Source organism: Polistes fuscatus, unplaced genomic scaffold (assembly GCF_010416935.1).
Source record: "Polistes fuscatus isolate 324 unplaced genomic scaffold, CU_Pfus_HIC Scaffold2, whole genome shotgun sequence".
Lineage (NCBI taxonomy): Eukaryota > Metazoa > Arthropoda > Insecta > Hymenoptera > Vespidae > Polistes > Polistes fuscatus.
The window spans coordinates 15273001-15295024 of record NW_025113096.1 but is presented as its reverse complement, the minus strand read 5'-3'; the positions used below and the strand labels follow the sequence as shown (position 1 = coordinate 15295024).

At 34.2% G+C, this 22024-nt stretch overlaps 1 protein-coding gene across 1 annotated transcript in view; it reads right to left on the bottom strand.

The window, feature by feature from the left end:
• LOC122516963 (unconventional myosin-XV) overlaps window positions 1-21739 on the bottom strand; it is a 53918-nt gene extending 32179 nt beyond the window's left edge. Inside the window, exons 1-19 of the mRNA XM_043635213.1 lie at window positions 21627-21739; window positions 21126-21347; window positions 15138-15242; window positions 7985-8095; window positions 5099-5187; window positions 4937-5000; window positions 4731-4840; window positions 4217-4501; window positions 3952-4129; window positions 3591-3869; window positions 3170-3499; window positions 2795-3082; window positions 2570-2727; window positions 2105-2482; window positions 1658-2001; window positions 928-1396; window positions 644-846; window positions 296-567; window positions 28-204 (exon numbers count right to left, since the gene is read on the bottom strand). Of these exons, the coding sequence (XP_043491148.1) occupies window positions 28-204; window positions 296-567; window positions 644-846; window positions 928-1396; window positions 1658-2001; window positions 2105-2482; window positions 2570-2727; window positions 2795-3082; window positions 3170-3499; window positions 3591-3869; window positions 3952-4129; window positions 4217-4501; window positions 4731-4840; window positions 4937-5000; window positions 5099-5187; window positions 7985-8095; window positions 15138-15158 (3756 nt within the window). The 5' untranslated portion in view covers window positions 15159-15242; window positions 21126-21347; window positions 21627-21739. The remainder of the gene's footprint in view (window positions 1-27; window positions 205-295; window positions 568-643; window positions 847-927; window positions 1397-1657; window positions 2002-2104; window positions 2483-2569; window positions 2728-2794; window positions 3083-3169; window positions 3500-3590; window positions 3870-3951; window positions 4130-4216; window positions 4502-4730; window positions 4841-4936; window positions 5001-5098; window positions 5188-7984; window positions 8096-15137; window positions 15243-21125; window positions 21348-21626) is intronic.
• Window positions 21740-22024: the final 285 nt, after the last annotated feature.

Here is a 22024-nt window from a genome sequence, read left to right as displayed (position 1 = left end):
GTTCGTTTTATTACACGTAATACTTACCGGTGGTTTTGAAACTGGCGGTTGTGGTGGTGGAACCGCTGGACGTCTTGGTGACTGAATTTCCGGTTCAACCGGCTTGTCCACAACTTTCGGTACTGATTTCCTTTCAAGAGGTTGGAAGGTTTTCAAAACGGGTGTCTCTATTTCTTGTTCCAACTCTCTAATTACTTGTGCATGCTTAAACAAGATCAGTTAACGCGTGTATTTAATGTTGTTTAAAATGTCTATTTGTAACTTAACACTAATTTTAAATTGTTATAAGACTTACGTCTCTCTTTTTAATAGGAGGATAACTGTTCTTTCGTTGTTCCAGGAACATGTGTTTGGCTGCTGGGAATGCTGGTGCCAATTCCATTTCAGAAATTAAGTCAAGAACGTAATCGCAACCATTAGTTTCGGTTACGATAGCATCAGGACCATCCAATTGGTTCCACAACGTAATAGTCCAACCCGTATTTTCAACTCCATGATTTTGTACCGCGAGATTAGCTAATTCTTCGCACGTTGTCCAAGAATCAATAGCGCACGTAGTGGTTTCACCTATTATTAAATTTATTTATTTCAATTTTTCTAATAAAAATTACAATATAATTTTTTCCATATAAATTTGTCTTACCGTCATAAAATCCAACATTGAGAGCCATGTTCACTCGGTTTCTGTTAGCTCGCCATTCTAAGACACAGGGTGGATAATTTCTTGGCACGTGTTGAACAATTTGTTGATTGTTACTCATTATTCGAAACACAGTTCTTTCTCCTTGAAGAAGCTTACGTTGGCAATAAGCTTTATAACCATCGTAGGCATGATCGGACACATACCTGAAGATATAAATTATTAATTGAGATATATATTAAAAAATTAAGAACTATACAAATGAAAACAAACAAAAAAAGACTCACTTGAGCAAATATTTGAAAAGAGTAACGCTTGGTTGAAATGCCGATAAACAATTAGATAATAAAAGCCATCCCCTTTCTTTATTAGCATCATTTTCATTCTTCCAAGTTTGATTGGCCAATTGACAAAGTATCTCGTCCCTTAACTTTTCATTAACTATTCCCTTATTAACTATATAATCTCCCAAAGCTTGTTCTCTTTTTCCACTTAAATTGTTCTCGTTCATAAAACGCAAGATCATTTTGAATATCATCAAGGAGTCCGTGTAATCTTGATCTCTAGCCTTCGTAAGGAAGGGTGTTTTAATCGGTTCTCGTTTCATACCAAATATATGACTCTTGAAGTAAATGTTAGTGTATTTGGAGAATTGATGTTGATCGATATCAGATGGCAAAACGTAAGCGTGCGGCATGGAAATCACTTGACCCACTACTTTCAAAAGATTTCTTTCTGTATGTGTCGGTTGCCAATCTGCAGAAGGATAGTAATTGTAAATAATTCATGGATAACGCGGTGCACGAAAGTAGTTAAATGAAAGTAATGAAAATTAATTGAAAGAGTAGTAGCAGTAGTAGTAGTAGTAGTAGTAGTAGTAGTAGTAGTAGTAGTAGCAGAAGCGATAGTAGAAGAGGCTGAAACCAAAGACGATGAACATTCGTATGAGAAACGAAAGTAAAAGGAGAGAAGAAATTACTGTATATAACCAGTCAATTAATTCTCTTCGATGCGTACCGTCGAGCTTACTGTAAATGAACGCGAGTTCAGCAGGAATTTCAAGATGATTAACACCAGCCACGGCTCTTGATGCTCTTTCTTGTTCCTCTCTTTGTTGTTTTGCTTTAGCACGTTCTTTGCTTGCTCTCTCGATTTCAGCTCTCTTAGCCATTTCTTCCTTCAGCACTTTAAACTTCTCTCGTTGTATCTTACCTCTGTAGAGTTTTTGCGCCATTAATACGCCCTTTTTAAGATCGTGAAACTTCTTTCTCTCGCGATATCCACGATAAGCAGCTTGAATGATTACCGTGCTCCTAGAAACGTTCAAAAATCTTCTTCTCGCTAAGAAACCACGCGTGTATCTAGAAAATAATACGATTGCAATGAAAAAAAAGAAACAAAAAACAACTTTAGTATTAAAGTCAAATTAATTTACGACCATTTATCTTTCTTTATATCTCTTACCTTTGAACAGTAATAGCTGCTCTTTCCAATATCAAAGCCCTATTGTATTCCAAAGTTCTTTCCAAGGATTCTCGTAGGAATACACGAGTTAATCCTAATTGATACTGAGATTGTGCTTCTTTAGGTGCCGCTTTGTCTAATATCAACCTACACAGTTCTTTGTTTGGTGCTCCTCTAGGTAAATGCGTCGATACTAAATATCTGTATCTATCAACAAAATGACCAAACAATAGACGAACTGGATAACCCGTTTTTCTTATTCGAATAGTCTCTAACATGCCGGTGTAACGTAATTGTTCGAGAACGCAAGGCATGTCGAATTTCATTGGTGCTTTTTCTGTATTAGGTTTAATACATCTCACGAACCATGGGTTGCATCTGTTAAAACATACAATTTTGTAAGTTAACAAACGAGATACTATAACATAAATACCATTTTGTTATAAAGTAAAATTATAATCTTACTGGGACATGGAATCTAAAAGTTGTTGAAGACTATCATGAAATCTAGCTGATACTGTAGGCGTCCTTGGTTTCATCGTGACGAATCGACCGTTGGGTTTATTAACAGTTTTGTTAGCTTCGTGCGTAGTTCTTACATGTTGAAACATTTTGCTAACCATCTAATGAATAATTAATTCGTATTAATATATTATAAAATGAATATTTTATGCAAAATATTATACTTACAGAAATTTTACTACTGATCAATAATTCAACAACGTCTGCTCTTAAAGTATCTCTGTTTTTATCTAAGAATCCTTCAACGTTATACCAGACTTGACCAGCATAATGTTTAATTGCATATTCGGCCGAATTCATTCTTGGTCTTGAATATAATTCGCTCAAGGCATGATTGTAATGACATTTTTCTAAGAATGAAAGATCCGTTGCTTTAGGAAAATTACTTTCATCATCTAACAGATGAAGTATACCGACTGGTTTCTTAGCGATAAGATGAATCACTGGTAGATTATCCTGTTTTCATAAATTTCTTAATTACCGAATTTAAAAAGTTAATTTTCTACAAAAAAAACAACAAAAAAAGAACAAATGTCTACTTACAGTATACGTAATAGTTGTCCAATCGATCTTTTCCTTAGCGTATTCTTGCTGTTCTAATTTGAAAATGTGTTTATTGAAGTAAAATTGAAGATTCTCGTTAGCGTAATTGATGCACAATTGTTCGAAACTATTTTCGGCAAAATTTTCGAAACCGAATATATCGAGGATAGAAATGGCAGCCGTTTGTTTCGTTCCTTTGTAAACGATATGATTAACACGTGCTACTAGCCATGAGAAAAGTGAACTGTATAAAGCTTTTGCAAAAGCGTCTCTAGCATCTAAAGCTTGATCTATGTTCAAAGCTGTAAAAACTTTCTCGTTTCTCGCTTCCTATAATCGAAGAAAAATACTTTTTCAATTTTTTATTCCGTAAAATAAAATTAATTTTAAACTCGAACAAAAAATTTAGCTCAAAACTCACAGTAGTTTTAGTAGTCAGTGCTCTGATGATTCCGTCGGAACTGATTTGAAGAAGATGAGCAGCCCAACGTATTTCAGCATCCGAACCAACTTCGACACCTTCCTGACCATGTCTCATTTGTTTACGATGAAAATAAACATTACCGAGATGTAACACGCTAGCCAGGATCTTAAAAATCGTGTCCTGTTCCTCAGACGTAAAACCTAAGACTTGCATTGCCGATAAAAGTGCTTTGAAATCTTGAACGTCGCTTTTACCATCTATTTCACAATTTCCTCCCTACAAATTTTCAATATAAGCTAATTAAGTATCTTATAAGAAATAGTAAAATTTCTTTACTATATATTATATAAAATCCAACCTGATTTAAATAAAAATATTTATCCGGCGTAAGGAGTCCGTATTTGTCCCTGAGTTGTTGATCGAGTCCTGCTAAAAGTTCATAAAAAACGTGATAATTTCTTTCCTCCGAGGCTTGCGTGACTATTCTACTTTTCTCCAAAAGATATTGGGTTATCCTGCCGCCGACTATGACACCGCTAAAAGTATTGATCGAACGAACGTCATTATGTGAATCTAACGATTGATATTGATATACAAAAAATATAATGAATAAATGAACTAACTCTCTAAAGTGAACCTCCAAATATTTTCCAAATCTGCTGCTATTGTCGTTTCTCGGTGTCTTAGCATTCCCAAAGCTTTCCAATAACGGCGTTGCCTCAAGAATTTGTTCCGTGACCAGATTGTTAGGTGCACGGTTCACGGCTGCTAAGTACTGCATCACCAGTTTCGTCGATTCCGTTTTTCCTGAACCGGATTCCCCGGAAATGACGACGACTTGATTGGCACTAGCGTTGTTGGCTGCAGTTACCTGGCTATAAGCCGAAGACCCAACGGCAAATAGATGCCTATGAAGAAATAATAAAACGGTTAGTTAATTAAATTAATATAATAGGTTGTTGTTGTTGTTGTTGATGTTATTATTTTATATTTCTCTTATATTTCATTTATCGGTTCATTTATTCGACAAATAGTTGTATCCCGATATCCAACGATAAACTACTACTCATCTGATATTGTGTATTATTCGGATCGTGCAATTGGACTAACACGATCGATCGATCGATCGATACTTACGGCGGCAACGTGCCAAGAATCCGGCCTTCGTAAAGTTTCACCTGGTCCAGACCGTAAATGTCGAACATTTTGTACGGATTCACGGCTACGAGAATGCTTCCTGTGTACGTCTGCAGTATTTATTACGTATTAATCGTTAATAAACCAAAGCAAAATAAATACATAAGTAAATCGATGTTATATTTTTCAAAGGATTTAAAACTTACATAAATTAGTTCTTTATCGTAACGGATCTTCAGATTCCATAGTAACGACGCTTCATTAAGATCGCTGGAATTTTAATTTCACGTAAGTGGATGAGATGTATGTATTACGTATATTATTTACTTAGATAAGTAGAAAATAGTATAAACTATCGTAAAACTTACGACAACTGTATCATGTCTTCGACGCCATTTTGTCCGAGATCTTGCCTTGGTCTCACACCGCTTAGATTCGTCAAAGTGAATACCTGTGGCTGCAATTATTACGTGTTTCTTTTTTTAATTATTCTTGACCATCAATTATTTCAATTTTACTATAATACGAGCAGTATCGTGATAAACATTAAAATTCATTGCTTCGTGTTACTCCTACGCGATCTTAAGGTGAACCAGATCTTAAGGTAAACTGATTTCTCCGTAACCTTGACTTTGGTATCCTTCAATCCGAACGAAATTTGACCTTTCTTCCCACAGTTTTTATACTCCGAATAATCCCTATCTTCCCTCCCCCTCCCCGATCTTTTTAATCTTCTTAACGTAAAACGTTTATTTAATCTCATTAGTCTAAAATAACATAAATTACTTTTACTTTCCATCTATTTGCATATAAATTAGAAATCAAATTAATTCGAATTAAATTGATACTAATTCTTACTCTCTCATTTTAATTCTTTATTCCCTTAATTGACAAACAAACGTTTTATCATCTTATTATCTCTTATATTAAATATGTTCTTATTGTTATCCTTTTTGGATTTCTTTATTAAATGTAGTAGTCAAGTTTCCCGAAGTTGTACTGCTCACTTCGTACAACTTCGTGGAACTTTCATGACAGTATCTTTCTTCAAGGCACTTTTTACCACGTTTTCTCGATAGCTACGACCCGGCCTCTCCCTCAAGAGAGAGAAAGAGAGAGAGAGAGAGATAGAGAGAGATAGATAGATAGAGAAGAGAGAATGTCAGACAAAAAAAGGAAGATTTGTGCGAATTCACATAAGACGCGAGAACCACTCACGTGAGACCTAACCGGATACCGGGCCTGCTTGAGTTTGTAGTTGCAATTCCATTGGCGTCGAGCCCATTCCAACGAACGTTTCTTAACCTAATGTATGTAGGATTCAACCGCGAAAAATTATTATCCTATCATTTTGCTTAGCCGACAAGTGTACAACAACCAAAACGTAGAACAGGTGAACGAAGTTTTATTTTCTTTCTTCTAAAACCGGTCTCTCTCATTTACGAGGAAGGTATAAAGAATCTTGTATCGGAAACTCATTTGGTAAATGAATCCTATTTTCTATGATTCTGATCAGTTAAGTATACCTAATTATGCTAATAATTTACTTCTAACATTTAACATTTTTTTTTCCAATTCGATAATCATACTTATCGTGATCTTCTTCTTACAAAATATTTTCCTATCGACTAAATATATTTGTAGTGTTTTTTCTTGGCAAATTTGACATCTTTCCTTTTTAAATTCAGATTTATCATACATTACGCTCATGAAGAACGTAATCTATAATTCGATACTTTAACATCGCGACGATATCCACGGACACACAAAACATAGGCATCAATTCGAAACTAAATATTTTCATTATTAAATCGTTATCGATCGTGTAATTAAATAACTCGAAGAAATCTCTACAAAACGATTTTGTTTTTATTACAAAATAATGAATCCTTTCTATTGTCTCTTTTAGTCAAACATTATAAAAAAAAAATAAAAAAAATCCGACTAATCATATCCCAATGATAATTATACATTTTAGAAATTAAAACCTCAAATTGAAAAGTAACGAGGAAGCCTAATTGCGAGTTAACTTGACATTAATTCGATTTAATTTTTTATATTGAATTGTTATTTTCTTTTTCTATTCGCGATTATATCAGAAACAGGAAGGATTCGATCGATGAAAGAAAAACGTCAAATACTCGCGTTCCTCCTAAGATGTCCTTGGAACCTGAAAGTGTACGGAGAAGTGTTGCAAGTACTCGAGCAACGCGCATTACTCCTTGTGTGTACGTGTGTGTGTGTGTTCTTTTTTCTTCTTTTATGTTATTTCGATATGCACTTTCACGCCAACGATCGAACGTGGGTATCGGTCTATCAGAGCTTGGCAAACGTAATTTCGTTATACAGGCCACTTTCGCGGAAATATTTCGAGCTATCCGCCATAGTATTCAAGGCATCCGAATAATCTGTGTTCAGTTCGATTCGACTTTCTAGTTGTTCTATTATACATATACATATATACATCCCTTATATTCGTTTGTGTACTCCGTTAGACGAGAACGAGAGCTCAAACTCTCACGTCATTCATCCTATCTCTCTTTCTCTTTTTTTCTACTCCTTGTCCCCCCTCTCATTTCTTTTTCAACTTCCTTCCGGCGTTACATCGTACGTTTGCCGGTGTAACTCGATTCTCACAGCAGTTATTTATAAAAAGCTTTTAAAAAAGAAACCCTAGATAAAAGTACACGATACCTTTTTTTTAATACAATTGATTAGGTTCGAAAATAATAAAAAAAAAGAGAAAACTTCCCGTTAGATCTATTACAAATCGATGAAGAAACAAAATTGATTTAACTATTGATCGAGAATACAATCAGCTGACTCATCGTATATCGTTATAATTCATCACGAAGGAATTGTGTTTTTTGTGTTATTCCAATGAGACTACGATTGTGGGTCAGTCCTCAATGTATGCACGTATATATATATGTACGTATATATGGGTGTGTACGTGTATACTGTAAGTGTATACCTGACGTCGATGAAGAAGAAGAAGAAGAAGCGCGAGAGAGCAACGACCTCTTTTCGTTCAAGAAAGTGAAGCTTCAGACCGCAACATGTTCACCGCTTACTATTCAGTTACAAGCGGTCTGCCTTTTAATCATTTTCATTTTTTTTCTTCTTCTTCTTCTTTTTCTTCTTCTTTCTCTTCTTCACATACGTGTACATACATATATATACGATGATCAAACTTACCTAGTAAAAGTTGAGTTTATATAGTTTCGTAACACGAAGTTTTTGTTAATTCTTACCTTGCCAGCAATAACTGCTTGAACCGAAAGAACGTTGGCAGCCCTATGATATTCCAAAACTTCACCTGGTAAAACATGGCCGACACCGGGGTCGAACCACACCAATTCACCCTACGGAAAGAAAATAACGAGTTTTTATAAAGAAGTCGGTTAATGACAACAGATTTCAATTTTTTTTTTTTTATCAAATGTTTCTTGCAATTAAATTTTTTTGGCTAAAGGACAACGTTAAGATAACGAATTGAACGAATTTAGATCGATGTAAAATTTTCTGTGAATATATAGCTCTCTCCTAATAAAAAAAATCAAATGTCAGGTAGCTTTTTTGATAAATTTGAAGGAAAGAAGCAAGCACCGTTTTTAAATGCCAACGAGGATAAGAAAATTCAGCATTCGTAGTTTTTTGTTTATTCGTCTCTCTTGCGTGAACTCTTCTCTTTCCCGTACAAAATCCAAAAATCGATGAACTCGTCGTGGTAATAGTAGAGGATGACTTATTACGAGCTATGGCATCGGTCTCGCTACGATTCCTCGCGTGAGCAGCACCAGCAACAGGAGCAGAAGCAAAAGTGGTGGCAACCATACCGACTGCCGATTTCTTCAGGCAATTCGATCTCTCCTTCGTTAACTTCGACAACGTTCCAGTTTCTCTCGATAATAATCGTCTCCGATCGTCGAAATTTTGCGGATCGGTGATACGCGCACCGCGAACGGACACGCTCGAAGTGGAAGAAAACTTTCTCGATGTTTTAATGTAACTTGGAAGAGTACTTGACAATCTGTTAATCATCGTTGACGCGCACGATGACAAATGTTCACGGTTGGAATTACGAATTTCCATTAATCTGTTCTGTGATTTGGATCTGTATTTACCATCGTGTATTTTATGCCAAGATGAATAATAATCCGATTGATGACTATCGTTCCTAATATCGATTATCGATGTTCTACATACCTCTCGTTGTTCGCGACCCATTAAATCGTCGTATCTCGAATATTCGCTATGATGATCGTTCGAAGTTACATTCGAGCGTACATACATTTTTTCCGAACTTGTCTTCCGAGATACTCTTCTTCTATCCAAAGATTCGGATTGTGCAGTATTTTGAATAATCCTTCTTCTAGACATAGCTTGACCACTAGTTTCCGGCTCATTCTTTTCAATTTCACGAGATATGCCAGTTTTTCGAGACACCTTAGCGTAAATCTCACTTTTCCTCATATCCGTGCTCCTTACACTAGTTTCCATAAGATTCGATTCCGATTTAGTTCGATAAGTAAAATTATCGTTAAGAGAATGATTTCCCAAACGTCTATTGATTTTACCAATATTAGAATAGGTTGACAAGGTGTTTGATCGAGAACCATGTGAATTTTTACGAGCTTTCGTATACCTGGACAAAGTACTGAAATTTGAGGAATCCTCGAAAGAAGGTGCAACAGGTAAGGATGTTTTTCTTCTTCTAATCCTACCATAGACCGGTGGTTCTTTTTTAATAGGATCCGGTCTATAGTACCAATCCTCGTTGTTGTGACCATGGGCGGATCTCGAAGCGTGTAGGATCTTGGGCAAGGTCGACGATCGTGGTACAAGGTCGCGATTAATGTCCCGAAACGAAGAAGTGTTAACTGTTAAGAGATCGGAATCAGTTGGGGATCTAGAATCAAGTTCTTCGTCATCTTTACCCCACCCAGAACGTTGCAGGGAGGCAGTTGATCGTGGTGCTCTTGACCTGGTGTCATTTGAAACACTTGTCGATGTACTCGAGATAGATCCAATCGTGTTACCTTTTACCTCGATATATTCTTTCCCACAGACACTATTATTTCCAGTAAGTCTAGTTGAACCTCCGTGGGAGGTCGCTCGAAACGTAACAACGTCCACGCTGTCTCTCCTTCGTAGGATATCTCGTCTAGAGACTTGTTTGAAGTCTCTCTCAGCACGTAACCTTCTTCCCATCGATGGAAGAGTCTTTGGTCTAGCACCTTCTTCATCGTCGTCGATCTCGATGGTCGCAGAACGTACCCAACAATGTCGCTGAAGGCTATCGGTAAATCTCTTACCGCTGTATCTATCACTGTCTTTGTTAGAACTTCTCCTGAGTATTTCTTTCCTCGAAATCGTTGGCACGTACGTTACTGACGAATCACGTACGATCGATTTACCACTATTAGTCGTTGTCGTCTCTTTACCGCTATCATTTTGATTTAAAACAACCGTTGTCCCTGTTGTTATTATTCCGTGGTTCTTCTTCTTAGAACGACCGGAAGTCTGATATCTCTTACTCGTTCGTTCCGCCGTTCCGCAAGAATTTGGAGCGGAATTCGCATCTGGGTCTGGGCCGGCAGAATTATGCAACGCACGTCGAGCGGATAACGGTTTCACGCTCGCGTAGAAAGCTTCCGTGCGTGCATTTCGCGATGACGACAAAGACGAGGAGGATGTTGTCGTCGTCGTCGTCGTCGTCGTAGTCGTTGTCGTTGTAGTTCCTGTCGATGTTGTTGTCAACGTTCTCGAAGAAGCAACTTTCTTCGTGCTGCTGGCACAACTTGACAACGACGTTCTGTTCATCACGACAATCGATCCACTGCGTCTCTATGTCTCTTTGAAAATCCATCGATTTGCTTTTCTCACCCACGCGAGAAAGCACTCCTTGTCACAGTTCGTACCTTTCAAGGTCATCGAGCTACCATGCGCGAGCAGAAACACGTATGTATGTATGTACGTAGCTTAACTCATCGTCGAGATGGAGAAATCTTGGATGATGGAAAATCTTCCCCTCTCTCTCCCTAACTATCGAGAACTCATCATCGGACGTGGATTCACGAGAGAATTCGACTTTCTCGTATCGTTTCACGACGGAACTCGATAATCGATGGGGGGACATTAAGCCCCCATCTCTTCTTTCGCAGCTGTTACTTGTGAAATTCTTTGCTGGTTCTTTACTTTTTTGTTCTTTAAACTCTCCTATTGTAAACTGGTCGTTCGACGTTCTAATTGCGTAAAAATGAGCTCACCGTTTAACGTAGTATCAAATCTCGTTTAACTCATATTTTTTTTTCGTATTTAAAAATACATTCTTACTCGTATACACGAAGATCTTCAGAGTTTTTTGCTTTCGCAAAATCACTCTTTTTTTTTGCTTGGCGAATCGTTATTCGTATATATTCCAGGTATACGAAAGTTCAAACAAATGTCAGCAACTAACCTGTTAATGTTGCCAACTAACGTGGTCGAAAAACATCTATACCAGTTTTATAGTACAATTATCGAAATACTATTTCTGATACTTTCCATGACAAGTTCGTAAACTCGACCTCGTTACTGAGTCGTTAGCGTTCCTTACGCGTGTCCAGTTCGCATGTGATACGCTTATATAGTTTCCTATTTTCTCTCCGATCGTTAACTTACACGTAGAAGATCTTCAATAAGAAGATTCGAGAGAATCAATTCGATATTCTCTCCTACGACGACGACGTGTGTTTTTTTCTCCTTTTTTTTTTTATTTCTTCTTCTTCTTCTTCAATTATTTGACATTCGGCGCGACGCATGCTAAGTTTCGGCTTAAGGAAGTTAGGAGGTCACGGACGAGAGTCTTCTTCTCTATCGAGTTTATTGGGTTAGTCAAGCTCGAAAAAATTTCGTGCTGCTCACGTAGAATACTTTAACGGTTCCCGTGTATTGAAACGTCATTCAAATGTAATCAGGTAATCCTGCAGATGATAATATAATACTATCGTTTTAAATACTACACACGTAGAAATTCGCACGAACGATTAAACGATTTTTGATTATTGTACAAAAACTAAAAAAAAAATTAATCACAGAATAATCCTAATTCCTTAAATAGAAGACAAATTTCGAGGTGCATCCGAACTCGAGGATGTTCGATGCAGCACTGAGCAAGCAAGCTGAGTTGAGGTTCCTTGCTCCGCAACAATTGCTTCGTGTGCACAGTGGCGTATATCAGATGCTTTTAATTAAAGCACGAGTTTTTTAATTACACTTGTAATAAAGGATTCTTAGAAAAGAAAATTCGTAACTTTCAATTCAAACGAAGACCACGAGTTTTTCAACCCTTTCAACAGCAATTTCTTCGTTACGTCCGATCGCGACGACTACGGACAAGTATCTAATGATCAGATAATTGTCAAAGGATTCAAAAGTTTCTTAAGATTGTTGGAAAAATAAATGGCAACGAGATGCCGACGCCAGTGTATCGAAGTGCTTTGGGGTGGAACCAAGCGTGCCTCTTTTCTTATATAAATTACGCGCTAAATACGCGTACAAATGTATGTGAGTGTGTATGTACTTCGTGTTAGTAGACGATGGATGATATTAAGCTCGGACATGGAAAACGAACGGGAAGCGCATATAATGAGCCCCCGTATTACAAATGCAACCTGTCTGTCGATTGTAAAAACCGATTGCGTTCGTAAAAGCGTATTATTTTCGCACGAAATGTGTTACTGGATTTCGAGGTTCAATTTATGCTCATTTATGTATATACATATATATTTTACGTACCAGTGTATAAGTATTATAAATATGTTTTACATCAATATCCTTTGGTATTTTATTTTCTATCTACTTTTCCTTTTCCTTTTCTTTTCTTTTCTTTTCTTTTTCATTTCAATTCATACACACGAAACGTCTGAGAAAAATTTCAGTTAGATCATTTCTTTTTTTTCCGACTTTATATACCTACGTAGAATAATTTGCATACACGTATGTAATTAACTATATATGTACATAACGTATGTATAATATTTAATACGCGTGTTCGTTCTATTTCAACAAACAATAGCTTGGTATGTGAAAAAGATAATAGAAAAAGAATAGTGTTAAACGTAATGTCGTTGCGCGAGATATTCCAGACGAATTATTTCACCCCCTTAACCCTCCTCCCTCCGCCACGTAAATTTTCTTCAACATCTTGCACGTACATGTGTATCTTTCTTTGCGTTTTCACTTTTACTCAAGTTAAAAGCCTGCTCGCTCGTTCAGGGGGTAATTACCTTTGGAATTGTTAAATCGTCCTCATCGAATGTACTGAGAGTACCTGGAACGCTATTTTCTTTCTTTTCCTTTCTTTTTCTTTCTCTTTTTTATACTTCCTTTATACGACGTGTAAAATCGTCGTGACAGCTTAAAAAAAATATATTGTTATCGTAACGTCCAGCAAACGTATTTAAACGTTCGTGTAAAATAATGTCGCATTCTCGTGACCTAATTTAATCAATCGTATAATGCGAATTTATATATTCAAGTTGAGTTAATATTTTTTTTTCATTCATTGTTTAACGAATTATAATTATAAAATTGAAGAGATAGAAATTAAGAGATAGAAATTATTAGAATAAAATATTTCTCGGTCGGTAAGACTTCTTTGTTTTACAGTTTTGTTATATTTTTAATATCAATAAACGCTTATAGGGTAAAAAATATCGACGATCTTGAAAAAATTCATAAAAAGTGGTCTTACAAGAAATTTGTTATTCCGTTTATTATACCAAATAAATGAAAATATTTTGATTGTCTCTTTCAATTGGGACACCCTGCACATTCCTATTTAATTTTTATCCATTTATTATATACTTAAATAAATATAATCATTACTTTTTTGTTATGAATAATTTATCATGTAGAAATAATTAAAAATTTCAAAATATATGATACTTCGTTAATATTAATTTGTTTATATTAAAAAAAAATATATATATATATATTTGTATATATCATCAATTTGTTCTAATCAATTTTTTCTTTAAAACAAAATATTATTTATATTAAATAAAACAAAAAAACAATAATTATTGACTAATTCTGTATATGAAATATGATGAATCAAATAAAACAGGTTTGTAATCGTCAAGATTATTTCATAGATCGTTACCTCGAAGGATAACAAGCAGAAACGTTGCCTAGTTCCTGAGCTAGTTCGACAACAATTTTAAAATCTTCTCTCTCTCTCTCTTTCTCTCTCTCTCTCGTCTTAGTTAACGTTGAACAGAGAGGAACGTGCAGAGGAACGTGCAAGAGGCATTCGAAAGTTGCCAAGATTGCACGACGCAATTGCGTGTGCTCGGATCATTGACACCAACGAGCATCTAGCAAAAGGTGATTCTAGCGCAAGATCGAAACACAACGTAAACAACATTGTACTATTATAGTATACGATCATCCCCTTTCGTGGGAACATTTATATTTTTGTATTATTATTTTCATTTTCTTTTCGAGACCACTCCGAATTAATATTTTTATTTTCTTACCAAACGGCTTTTAAATGTTTTATTTGAAATTTATTTTGATTTAAATGTAAGACAATGTAAATGAATTAAGAAAGAAACAAATTCGATTAAATATACGTTTTATTTATACTTTCGTTGTAATTTTTAATCGTCATTCTCAATATTGGAGTGCAAAGGATTAAAGTATCAAAGTTAATTCGTTGCAATTTAAAATAATTTAATTATTTCGAAATAAACAAGTAATTATGAAATTTGATAAATTTTTATAATCGTTGGAAAATTTAATTCATTAATATTATTTAATCACTTCGTATTGAATATAAAAACATGATGTTAACGTACAACGAAACGTACGTAATCAATATTAAAAGATTGTCTTGATTTATTTTTAATCGTCCAATAAATAGAAAAATCGTTTTGAGATTCAATCTAGAATGATCGGTTGTTACGTAAGTTAACGAGAATCATTTGAATTTAAGGTGCATGAAATTTGTCTTGAAGACATGCAACGGATTCACGAAAATAACGAGTTCGGTGGTTCGCGTTTAAAGGAAAATTGGTTTGAAAATTACAAAGAAAGATATTATGCAACGTTGCTGCACCTAGAATATAGAGAAAAAGAGATAGATACTTCGTGAAGTAACTTTCATATTTACCGATTTCTTACTAATATTGCTATAAATTTACGACGACTTTTTTGTTGTAAAAATAGTAATTCCTTCGTATCCGGGAGTTTACATAAGATTTTTATTAAATAAAAAAAGAAATTTTGTTCATTCGTAACGAATAATCCACGTGTCTTGAGCAAGCTATTTTTTTCTTATTAAAAAAAAAGAAAGAAAACAAAAAGTATAAATCACTTTGTTTTATCAAAAAATAAAAAGAAATCGGTATTTCTTACCTTTTGCCACTCGGTGTACATTTTGAAATAGTGATTAGGCTGATTTTCGAACGATGCCCGTTATCCTCATTTTGCGTTCTACCACAGAAATTCGTCTTACTCTTTCTGAAAAATATAAATCAAATTTTTGTTTAATAATGAGACCAGTATAAACAAATTATCGTATAAAAATAAAACAAAACAAATGAAATGGATTGAAAGAAAATATCGTCAAAATTTTCGATCAATGTTTTTTAGTATTATCATCCTCATAAGAAACATTTAACAATAATTCCAATAGCATAAAGAAAATGAAGTAAAGAGTACTTGTGCAACGCATTATGCAACTCGTCGTTCAATGCAATTTCGTAAGATCATCGATGACCACGAATGATGACGTAGTATGCATACTCGCGACAAGTTTGTAAAGAAAAAATAATTATTATTCTATCGATAGCTCGTAACGGAAACATCACTTCAAGAGCTCTTTGACTTGTTCGGCTTCCTGATTAAGAACCGGTCACGATTTTCATTCAATCGAATTTCACATTTCTCTTTTCATTAAGAAAAAAAAAATATAATATAACGGGGAGAATTAAGGAATTTAATTCATAGAATTAGAAAATAATCAAACGTAAAAGCAATGAAAGCAAAAAAAGAAAAGAAAAAGAAATAAATGCAAGGTTAACGTCAAGTAAATTGTCAATAAATTTTTCTTTTCAATTTTTTCTTACGAAAGTGTTTTAAGTTATGCAATGTGCGAAATAAAAATTAACCACAATACAAAAGACATAAATGAACGCAAGAATTTTAGCGAAATTTCTACCCCTCTTTTTTGGCAAATGGTTACCCATAATCAATTTTTAAAGAATGCAATGTATATTCCTTATGGACCATTACAATTGTGTAAAGTTTGAAAAAAAAATTAGAGGTTGCACATGATTGTCGTGCCTTTGTTAATAAAAATCTAACTAGTAGAATGATATAATAAATAAAGAAAAAATAAAATAAAGAAATATATTTAATTATTCCTTTTTTTTATTCGTTGCTTCAGGCTATTGACGAATTTAACGTTTCTCGTGGAGATAAATCGAGAAGACCTTGAAAATAAATTCAAACGAGCGGAATGCGGATTCATCCGATCATTTCAAAAATTAATCGTATAAACCGGTGAAGGCCGAAGTGTTCGGACTTGATGATTTTTTCTATGATGATGATGATGATGATCTCTGGGATCAAAAATCTTACGTTAAACCCAACCCAAGAAAAGAATTTTCTCTTAAGACAAATTTGTACGTGTGTAATATTAATCACATACGTAGTAGATATGTTATATATGTATATATGTATATATATATACACACACACACACACAGACTTTTCTACTTTGCGTGAAGAAACATCGATATCGATCGCCTCCTGTTTAAGAAATGCCGGAAATTTCGTAAGAGTAACTGTATGTGTGTTTGTGTGAGTGCATCTTTAGAAACAATACATTACTTTTATGAGTAAGGTATAATACCTGAGTATATATCAATTTTTTTTCAAAACTATTATATTGCATATTAAATACCTAAGCTCTGACTGATTATAAGTTTCAAATAATAATAATAATAACAATAATAATAAAGTAACATCTAATCTAATAGTATTAGACATTCAACATTGTATCATTTAAAACGTGTAATTTCATTTGCACAATCCTTAATGATTTTAATAATCAATATTTATTTTTCAAAATCTATGAAGCGTAATTAAAAAAAAAAACAACAATTTTAATAGTCAAAAATATCATATATAAATTATTATTTGTAAGATGCGTATTAAATCTAATATAATCGTTAAATATTAAAAAATTGAAGTAAAATTATTATACAAAAAACAACCGTGTTGTTTTTTTCTTTTTTTCGTTTAAAGGTAATGACAGTGATCATTGTAACGGATGAAGTAGAATAAGAAGAAAAAGGAATATATATATAAAGAATGAAAATCCAAAGTGGGCATCGATCATGCGTATAAAAGCACGAGTAAAAGTTCCTTACTTGTTCTTCACCGATCATGCGACTAGCTCATGGAATGCATTTCGCAATCTTATGTTAATTTGGTTAGTCACCCTTCGATCTCTGTTGCTCTCGTGTATTTGTCGATTACATCCATCCAACTGTTTGAATCAACATTTAAACTAGAAGATACAAGATTTTATGTCCTAACGAAATAATACGATTTTTTCTTAAAACGTATAACATTTAAGATCCTGATGTCGTCTAATTAAGAGTCCGTAAAAATGTTGTAAACTTACATTGTTGTTGTTTTTCAATCGAATAACCAGATGATCTCGCGTGCTAACAATAAGATGTCTTTAATCATTCTTACTATACTCGTTTGTGATTCTAACGAGGTAGTAAAAAATAGTAAAGAGACACATTTACAATGAGATTGAGAACAATAGGAGAAGAAAAGAGAGAAATAGAAATAATTTGCCCTTTCGACACCATCGATTGTCCATTGTCCTTCCTCAAAGAGACGACGGAACGTTCACCTCTTTCCTTTCTTGCATCTATCTATCTATCTATCCATTTAATCGTCACCGACATCAGGAAAAAGCTGAAAATAAACTCGACCGGTTTGAACGATTATCTCTCTCTCTCGGTGCTTCCAATTCGTTATCCGTGAGATTATACGAACGAACGACGACAGGAATATCCATTAAGGTTCATTAGTCGCTTTGGGTGTTGCACAAGCCCCCAGGCGTTTAAATCTTAAGAAAAAGCATCGATTACTTTCTTTCAAAATTCTCATTCACTTTTAACATAAACATATTATATCGCGTTCATTTCATTTCATTTCGTTTCGTTTCGTTACGTTTCGTTTCGTTTCGTTTCGTTTCGTTTCGTCATTTGGCATTCCCTTTTTTTTTACGAGCGAAATTCGAATACGAACGAAGATTTACGCGTAAAGTATGTATTATTCAAATAATTAGAGTGGAAAATAACAATGTCGAGGCTATTGTTTTAACCTGATTGATGCGACAATGGATGACGACAAAAGAAAATTCTACGAGTCTAAGAGTAGATAAAAGTTGATCGTATAGTTTCTGTAGTTCCTTAGTCTATGTGTGTGTGTGTAGATGTTCGTGATTAAGAGATCATTGGAGGAAGAGGATTGCATTCGAATGTCTGGACCCTTATTGAATGATGGGAGAGTCTGGATTACCGAGCTAACATCGATAGCTCTGGAGAATCGAGATTTCGTCGAGCTGCTATCCAGGTCAGACAGAGAAAGCAGGAATCTGACTACGGTGATACAAGGATCTTATGTAATTCATGATCGTGTCTCTCATAAACTTATCGAAATTCAAAAAATTTCATTTAGTAAATGTTGATTTATTTTAACTATTTTCTATTACAATATTTGTATATAATTGTATGAAGAATCTATACAATCTGAATCCTTAATTGAATAAATAATATCATTATGATTATATATAAATTAAAAGATCGAGTGTCTCGACACATAAGAATATCTTTATGTATGTATACATATATGTGTGTGTAAGGAAAGGTGTTGGTTTCCGATCGAATCGAAAGAAAGTTTATACTTCCTAATATTACCGGCTTGTTATCGTAACTTTGATTGAACGAGAATAATAATATCGTAAATTTTCAAATGCCGTAAGTTGAAAGAGATAACGATCGCTTACTTTATTTTTTTTCCTTTACGCACGATTATTATTTTGTCATTCTAATTATGCATCACACACGTACAAAATTGTCTCGAGATAACGAAATCTTATTAAAACATAGTCGAGAGAAAAAATGATATTATATTTTCTTTCTTTCATTCATTTAAAATTATTCACTTTTAAGATTATTTTATTATTCTTTCTTTGATTATATCGTTTGAAATACATTAGACAAAATATAATATGCATTGTTATGAGAAATTGGACAATAATAATATAGTTAACAGACGAATCATGTTGTAGAATACTTCATGCGTGTTAATGTATTCGGTTACATTTCTACAGATTCTATGCATGTTATGTATATACAAATTGTGAACATGCCAACACATTGGAACGAGTGATTTTCAAATAGTATGTATGTAGTTTCACGACAGGAATAATAATAAAGGAAATACGTTCTCTTTAATAGCAATATCTATCGAGAATTATTTCCCTTTACCAATTAACTAGATGCATATTTTATAAGTATCTTTCCATTATAACTATGAGTGAACATTAAATAAAGGAATGTTATTTATTGATTGATAATAGAAAAATGAAACAACAAGAAAGGTAAAGAGAAAGAGAGAGAAGGAGAGGGAAAAAGAAATAAAGAGGTCATACGAATCATTGTCCTCGAATACTTTCGCTTTAACCGTTCATTTAGATCGGATCGTTCCGGATTCGAAATTTAACTCGACCATTCGGAATATACTAACGTAGACAACCTAATTATACTATAATTATACCAACTTTTCACCGATCTAACGTTATACTCGATTAAATGAGAATCACACTGCGAATAATAAACGTGACTAAACTTCTAGACAATGTTTTTCAGTCTTTTTTTCATTTAGACGTGACAAAACAAATTAACTAGTATAAATATGTATATAAAAAATAAATATAATTAATTGTTTCATTTCGTTTTTAATTTTTGTATATATCTACTAGTATATAATTATTTTACATGTAAAAAAAAATTACATTAAAAAATGCAATAATACTACTACTAATAATAATATAATAATAGGAAAATAAAATTCGTTGATTCTTGAAATAAAATAGTGATTTAATACGAAGGAATGAGAGAAATAAATAACCTGCATCGTCGAAGGTTACCAAGAAAATGTTTTCACTTCGTGTTCGTGAGAATTCGTGTTCTGTACCCTTACGAGTACGTAACGTAAGGTACGGTACATACTTACAAACATCTTTCTTTCTCTCTTCCTCCCTCTCCCTGTCCCACTCTCTCTCTCTCTCTTTCTCTCTCTTTTTATTTCTTTTAGTTTGTTTCTCATTTTCTATTTCTCCTTTTCTCTATTTATCTTTCTACCTCTTCTTCTCGTTTTCTCTCTTTCTATCTCTTTCTCTATCTTTTTTCTCCTTCTATCTCCCTACCTTTTTTCTTCTCTGTCAACACTGGTGGTGATAGCTGAAGGCAGAAAGGAATTTGCAAACGACGAGGTTCGACTGCTTGGCGTTTATGGCAGAGAAAGGGTACGATCTGGCACGTCCAGTGGCATCCCAGTATTATTCGAAAAAGAATATTCGACGTGTGTCGATGGAAAAATTCGTGTTTACCTGACCTTAGATTCTAACTTCGTTTCATTTATCCAACACAAGAATTATTTAAATTATTTATACTATTAAAATAATCACGAGATACGGAACATTTAATATGTATATTAATATAAAATCATTAAACGATAAAATAAAACATTTAAAAATACAAGAAACATTATCTTTTTGATAATAAAAATGAAAGATTATTATACGAGGTTCGATGACATCCAATTTCGCGATAATATACTAATACTACTACTATTCCCTTTGTCTTAACGAACAATGTGTAACATAATACAGAAAACGTGCTGACGCTTTCTTGAGAACTCACACGAGAGTAACAAAATGTAATGAGACTATGAAAGAGATCACAAATCAACGTGAACAGAATAAAGGATTGGAAAAAGGTTTCTAGCAAAAAAAGAAAAAAGCGTCCGGAGCATTGAAATCTCCGAAAAAGCAACGACGTGGAAGATTAAATGTATAAAAAAAAAAGAAAGGAAGAGGGAGAGAGAGAGAGAGAGAGTGAGAGAGAGAGAGAGAGAGTAAAAGAGAGAACAAGAAACGAGGGACAAGTTGGTCGGCGTCGTCGACGTTGACCAAGCATCGATGTCTCCGAACGTAGAAGAAATAAACATTCATACAAAAAAGAGAGCAGGTATACACATATATATATATATATACAAGTGAATTTTTTTTCGAATGGATTATTTACTTACTTCTCTCCGTATTTAGTAGCTTTACTAATCCTTATTCCAATTTATTTATCCTTAGATTTTTTTTGGTTCTATACAAATACGTATTTCTTCGTGTTTGTAGAACACAAAATCTATAGATATATCGTTCGATCACCGCCGGATCCACGAGGATATTTTTTTAACAACACTCTACACGACTTCGGTTAGTCCCTTGTGCGTACGTGAACACAGTAAGTAGACGATCTAACAGGGAAACAGGGATTTATAACAGTTTAAGAACATATTCAAACAAAGATGTGAAAATTTATCAGAAACAGGTATATACGTAAAATATACACATACAAAAAAAATGTAAAAAAGAAATACGACGAGAATACTATATACTGGTTCAATCTTAAAGTTCTAATTTAAAAAATATGAAACGAAAATCCTCAAGTTTTTAATCGTTTTTACGATTCACATTTATCACGCGTGTGTGTTTAAAACGTAAACGTTAAGAGATACCAGAATAAATATAATTACTTTTTCGCTAATGTTTCAGTTCTAAAAGATACGACGAATTTTATCACTATTAAACACCCACAAACGTATTTACGTATATAAAACTTATTTTTCGACGTTTCGAAGGTTGCCGGACAAGCAGGCACCGACTGCTGCCTTCACAACACGATCCCGTGCCGTGGTATGCGACCGCTCGACCTCGCCTAAGAAGCTTTTAGTTTCAATACCGACCGTATAGCGCCACTATCCACTACCTTGGTACCGTTACCTGCTCCTTCACAGGTGGGGCAAGCAGTCCCATATAGGCCCCCCCCACTACTATACCTTCCTCACCAACCCCCACCGCCCTTCCCTACTTTTCTATACCGATGTCAGGACTATAGATCCACGTCATTGACGACGAACAACCGTCATCTGAT